Below are 6,964 nucleotides of genomic sequence, written 5' to 3'. Positions count from 1 at the left end.
AGTAATTATTTTACTGTCTGAGCAGCTGTAATGCCTGGATTTCAATCTGGGATGAATAAAGTTAGCAGTCTATCTGTCTGTCCATCAGTTTCTCTCCCCATCTGCCTCTCTGGCTATCAGTCAGTCTGTCTCTCTGTCCGTCTCCCCATCTGTCTGTCTGTCTCTTCATATGTCAGTTAGTCAGTCTGTCAGGCAGTCTGTCTCTCTGTCTCCCCGTCTGTCTTCTCATATGTCAGTTAGTCAGTCTGTCAGTCAGTCTGTCTTCTCATATGTCAGTTAGTCAGTCTGTCAGTCAGTCTGTCTCCTCATATGTCAGTTAGTTTGTGTGTTAGGCAGTCTGTCTCTCTGTCTCCCAGTCTGTCTCCTCATATGTCAGTTAGTCAGTCTGTCAGGCAGTCTGTCTCTCTGTCAATCTTATCGTCACTACATTGGCTTCCGGTTAAGTTTCGAATAGACTACAAACTATTACTTCTCACTTATAAAGCACTAAATGTTTTATCTCCATGTATCTCTCCAGTCTTTTAACACCCTACAATCCGTCACCCTCCCTGAGATCTCAAAACTCTGGGCTTCTAGTAGTTCCTAGAATAGCAAAGTCCACTAAAGGTGGTAGAGCATTTTCACATTTAGCTCCTAAACTCTGGAATAGTCTTCCTGACAGTGTTCGGGGCTCAGACACACTCTCCCAGTTTAAGTGCAGATTAAAAACATATCATTTTTAGCAAAGCCTACACATAACACACATCACATCATAACCTTGTGCTCCAGAACATCTGATCACATGCACATTATCAACTTGTGCTGTTAATATCATGAACAGCAGCTACGCTAATTTCTCTCCACTGCTTCTTTTTCTCTCCCCATCCTGAGGCTTCCTGAGGTTTGGCCAGCTCCAGTCACGTTCCACCTCATGAAGATTATGGACTTTAAAGAAGTAGATGCTGAACTCGCAAACATCCTGAACCATTTAGAGACGTACCAGTGCCAATTGAATCCCACTGCATGTGTGGAGTTTGACATTGGACCTCCTGGAGTGTTTAAAGGCTCTGGCATGGAGAAGCTGAGGCTGGATCTGTGATTATCACAAATGCTGAGCTCAGTAGCTCCTACTTTTATACCAAAGACTGCAGAAAGAACATCACTTATAATCTTATACTCCAGTGCTCATGTTAGTTCTCACTCTCCAGTGTTCTGTATTGTTGAAAGATTTATGATCAAACTCTTGATGTTACACAAATGAGGATGGGTTCCCCTTTTGAGTCTGGTTCCTCTCAAGGTTTCTTCCTCATTACATCTAAGGGAGTTTTTCCTTGCCACAGTTGCCATGGCTGCTCATCAGGGATAAATACACATCATTCACCTTCACTGTTGATTTGTGTAAAGCTGCTTTGAGACAATGTCTGTTGTGAAAAGCGCTATACTGTCTCCACTAACTGACATATGAGGAGACAGACTGGGAGACAGACGGGGAGACAGAGAGCTGTCTCCCCGTCTGTCTCCCAGTCTGTCTCCTCATATGTCAGTTAGTCAGTCTGTCAGGCAGTCTGTCTCTCTGTCTCCCCGTCTGTCTCCCAGTCTGTCTCCTCATATGTCAGTCAGTCAGTCTGTCTCCTCATATGTCAGTTAGTCAGTGTGTCAGGCAGTCTGTCTCTCTGTCTCCCCGTCTGTCTCCCAGTCTGTCTCCTCATATGTCAGTTAGTCACTCTGTCAGTCAGTCTATCTCCTCATATGTCAGTTAGTCAGTGTGTCAGGCAGTCTGTCTCTCTGTCTGTCTATAAGTCAGTCTCCCTGTCGGTCAGTTAGTCTGTTCATCTGTCCATCCATGTCTACACAAATCCAAACGCCGTATTCATCTAAAAGCGCTCTGCAGCCACACACTTATTTTCAACCGTTTCCTAAAAGTTGCTCATCCACACTGAAACGGCTAAAAACGCTCACGCTTTGACCCGCGTCGTTTCTGCCTGCCGTTTATTTACTTTCGGCTCTTTAAAACGTCGCAGCAGTCACTGAACATGCGCCATCGCTTTCTGTTTTTCACACACAGTTCACACTGCCACGTGAAAACGCAGTTTTCAAAGAGCTATGTTTTCTCTATTGTGTGGACGGAAGGACAAGGAGAGAGAAGTATACGTTTTTAAACATTGTCTTATTGTCTGTCCATTTGCCAATCTGTCTGTCTGTCTCTGTCTGTGTCCATGTTGTGGTTGTCTCCTGATCTCTCACCCCCTTCCCTTTCCACCACTCTGTTTCTCTGTACAATGTTTTATATCTGTGCTGTTGCTTTAAGCACACACACACACACACTCACACACACACGCACGCACGCACGCACACACGCACACTTTCTACCCTTCTTTATTCTCTCAGTCAGTAAAAGGTTATGCCTACATTCTCCCGTTTCTCTCTCCTTCACACACACACACACACACATACACACACACACACACACACACACACACACACACACAATGATTAAAGGGTGTGTCTGTAACACTGAAGCGTACACTGACACCCTTAACAGAGGTGCACTGGTCAATGATTTGCTCCTCCACACACTTTTCAGAAAAGGAAGAAGAAACGTGAAACTCAGGGACGGAGTGATCCGAGTACATCTGTTCCACGAGGGAATGAGTTCACTGCATTCCAGCTCCAGCAGGTACATTCTCCAGAACTGCCTGGATCACGTGATGTAAAAGAGGTTATGACATCACTACATGCTGCAGCGGGGAGAGAGGGGATTATGGGTCACAGTGATCACTCACGCTATCACTCACCTACATCACACACGCTACTGCTACACTCAACTGTGCAGTTATTACTGAAATATTCCTGACTGCACACACACACACACACACACACACACACACACACACACACACACACACACACACACGACAGGACACACGAGCACTGACACGCCAGGCATGAGAAGGTAAAGATTAGAGGCGTGTAACACACACACTTGCAAATTTGTATCTCACATTCTACAGTGTATTGTGTGTGTGTGTTGATTGGAACAAAGCCAAAGTAGGCAACTGTAACTCATACACAGAAATATTGTGTGTGTGTGTGTGTGTGTGTCTTTCTCTTTATTTGTCTCTCCCTTTCAGTCTCTTTCTTGGTCCCTCACTATCTCTGTGTGTGTGTGTGTGTGTGTGTGTGTGTGTGTGTGTACAGCATAATTACTGTCTAAAATCACTGTGTTTACCCTTTTCCTGGCCTCCAACACATAAAAACACACACACACACACACACACACACACACACACACACACGAACACTGCCCTCCACCACTTAACTGCAATAAACCTTGATGCATAATCACACACAAGCAAATAACACATTCATTACACTCATGTGCCAGCAGTATCTCTCTCACAGATGTGTGTGTGTGTGTGTGTGTGTGTGTGTGTGTGTGTGTGTGTGTGTGTATTTCTATAACACACATGGGTGGGTTATGACAGTGCGTGGAGTCTATCTCACCCGCCCCACCCTTTAGACAGCTAGGACACGAGACACTGCAGCATTCACGAGTCACAGTGACACAGTAAGAGAGTGAGACACAGACAGTGAGAGAGAGTGAGACACAGAGACACAGTGAGAGAGAGTGAGACACAGAGACACAGTGAGAGAGAGACACAGAGACACAGTGAGAGAGAGTGAGACACAGACACAGTAAGAAAGAGAGAGACAGAGACATGGTGAGAGTGAGACACAGATACACAGTGAGAGAGAGAGAGACACAGAGACACAGTGAGAGAGTAAGACACGGTGAGAAAAAGTGAGACACCGACACAGTGAGAGAGAGTGAGACAGAGACAGTGAGAGAGTGAGACACACTGTAAGAGAGAGTGAGACACAGATACACCGTGAGAGTGAAACACATACACAGTAAGAGAGAGAGAGTGAGACAGAGAGACACAGTAAGAAAGAGAGAGACAGAGACATGGTGAGAGTGAGACACAGATACACAGTGGGAGAGAGTGAGACAGACAGTGAGAGTGAGACACAGAGACACAGTGAGAGAGTGAGACAGACAGTGAGAGTGAGACACAGAGACACAGTAAGAGAGTGACACACAGAGAAAGAGAGACACAGTGAGAGAGAATAATGAAACAGAATGAAACACTGAGATACAGTGAAACATTTGAGAAAGTGAGATACGATGAGACATAATGAAATAGAGGGACTGAGACACAGTGAGACTTCCCTTATCCACAACTCACATGAATAGTAGCGTAAAATAATATGGACAGCCAATAGGGTAATAAATACAACACATTTATAATCTGTAGTATAGTCGGAGTTCTGAAGACTTCAGCTACATAAAACATCCTTTCTGTATTTCTCATTTCTTTTCCTTTTAACAAATCAGTATAAATGAAACCCTACATGACCTGCCACTACTTCAGTACGCCGAGTTGACACGTTTATTATTGACTCGTCCAAAGTGCAGTCAGCAAAATCACTGATCTGATTACTTTCTAATGTTCTTGTGTTTGTTTATGTAACCTGAAAGTAAGGAGTCTCCAGTGTCAGCACAGGTCACATCCACCCCCAGACTGATCCCCCACATCCCCCCCAGACTGATGACGCGGGTCTGACGTGAGACCGGTGGGGACGGGGTCAGAGTTCACGTACTGATTTGTATTTGATGACCAACAGAATGAACTTTTTTGCAGAAGCAGCAGGTGTTCCAGAGTTCATGCTGATAGCAATAAAGAAAACTCAGTTATTACTTCTTTATATCATTATTTATAACCAATTAATTATTGCGACACCGTTTTAGATGATGATGGACATGAAGATTTCTGCAGGTCTGCACCAAAGAACATGAGCAGTCAGGACTTGACGTTTCAGTCACGTGTCGACCAAACGACATTAATGCTACAAGTCGTACACAGCGTTTCCTTCAGCGTTTGCGAGATCAGAATGGCATTGACACGCTTCAAAGTCTTGCGACATTTTGGACTCTATGGCCTTCCATAACGGGGCGCTGTGTCATCATGCTGCTGGTGCACTCCAATAAGATGGACACAGCTCACGCGCTCTAATTACGAGACTATAGACACTGATGATGCATGAGAGACACACGCGCACACACACACAGACACACTTTGCACGGGACAGTGGTACTGCAGAGCGCGCGCCTCACCTTGACCAGGTCCAGAGGGTGCGTGCAGCACGCCGCTCCGCACGAGGCGATGCCACCGAAGTACCAGCGCGAGAGCCGTTTCTCCGTCATGTCCTCCGCTCAGTGTGTGTCCACCAGAAAGAAAAAGAAAAAACAAAACAAACCGAAGCAGATCGACGTCAAGCGGTTTCCGGTGCCCTCCTCTCAGTCCAGCCGGTGATCAGCAGAGGCACGAGCGCTGCGGTTCCGCTGCTCACGCGGCATGTTCTCAAAGCAAAGTTCACCCACGGCCAATAACACGGCTTCTATTGCAACGTTATCGCTGCACGCGCACGTCACAGTGCACGCGCGAGCGCCTTACTTCCGTCTTCGCCGAAGTTCACGTGCACGAGTTCTTAAAGCGACAGGGACACGGAAACGTGTGTGAAAGTTCCTGCTCCTGTTCCTCCAGGCAACAATCCATCACACCGTGTCTAATAGCTAATGTCACGTGTCCTCAGATGTCTGAAGTCCAATATCAAAAACCTTGTGTCTGATCTCTAATATATTATGTCTGATCTCTAATATATTATGTCTGATCTCTAATATATTGTGTCTGATCTCTAATAAATTATGTCTGATGTCTAATATATTGTGTCTGATGTCTAATATATTATGTCTAATGGCTAATATAGTATGTCTGATGTCTAATATATTGTATCTGATGTCTAATATATTATGTCTAATGGCTAATATAGTATGTCTGATGTCTAATATATTGTGTCTGATGTCTAATATAGTATGTCTTATGTCTAATATATTATGTCTGATGTCTAATATATTGTGTCTGATGTCTAATATAGTATGTCTGATGTCTAATATATTGTGTCTGATCTCTAATATATTGTGTCTGATGTCTAATATAGTATGTCTGATGTATAATATATTGTGTCTGATCTCTAATATATTGTGTCTAAAGCCTGTCTATTATCTAATATCTAATACCCAATTGCTCTTAAATCTATCTATCTATCTATCTATCTATCTATCTATCTATCTATCTATCTATCTATCTATCTATCTATCTATCTATCTATCTATCTATCTATCTATCTATGAATTGAATATACTGGTTCCAAGCAGCTTTTGAAGATACCTCCCCCTAGTGGTCAAATGCTGTCCACGCACTAAGCACTTTATTAGAAACACCTGTACTTCTACACATTCATGCAGTTATCTCCTCCGACCATGCGGTGGCAGTGCAACCTGCAGGTTCAGGTTAGTAGCTTCAGGTAAGAAATCAGTTAGTTGGGGTATTTCTATAAATCTGATCTTACAGGATTTTTAGAAACTACAGTCTTTACTGTGAATAATGTAATAAATCTGGTGAGTATCGGTTCTGCAGAAGGAAACACCTTGCCGTTGAGGGAGAGGATGGTCAGACTGGTTAATGCTGAGAAATCATTTAACCACTCTGTACAATTGTGCTGAGCTAAAAAAAAAAACATTTTGGACTGCACAACAAGTTAAACCTTGAGGTGGCTGATCTACAGTAGCAGAAGAACACGTCGGGTTCCTCTGTTGTCAACCAAGAACACAAAGCTGAGACTGTAGTGGTGGAAAAGCTAAACAGATGAAGCCTGAAAGATTTTAGCCTGGTCTGATAAATCTCTGAAGGACACTGATGGTATAGTCCTGGTTAGTGAAGGTGGAACCAGTTATCTTCAGGGAACGTTCCAGTCACCGGATCACTTTTGGAATGTTGGTAGGATTTGTGGGAGATCTCAACATGGAGCCGAACATCAAAGGAACATTTCTGACATCTTGTTGAACCCATGTCTGGAGATCAAA

The 6,964-nt window shown here is 44.0% G+C and overlaps 1 protein-coding gene across 1 annotated transcript in view; it reads right to left on the bottom strand.

The window, feature by feature from the left end:
- Positions 1-5,723, bottom strand: part of slc25a10b (solute carrier family 25 member 10b) — a 9,981-nt gene extending 4,258 nt beyond the window's left edge. Inside the window, exon 1 of the mRNA XM_046838124.1 lies at positions 5,156-5,723. Within this exon, the coding sequence (XP_046694080.1) occupies positions 5,156-5,245 (90 nt within the window). The 5' untranslated portion in view covers positions 5,246-5,723. The remainder of the gene's footprint in view (positions 1-5,155) is intronic.
- Positions 5,724-6,964: the final 1,241 nt, after the last annotated feature.

This window comes from Silurus meridionalis, chromosome 24 (assembly GCF_014805685.1).
Source record: "Silurus meridionalis isolate SWU-2019-XX chromosome 24, ASM1480568v1, whole genome shotgun sequence".
In the NCBI taxonomy this organism is placed as follows: domain Eukaryota; kingdom Metazoa; phylum Chordata; class Actinopteri; order Siluriformes; family Siluridae; genus Silurus; species Silurus meridionalis.
This window is presented reverse-complemented; position numbering and strand designations above follow the sequence as displayed.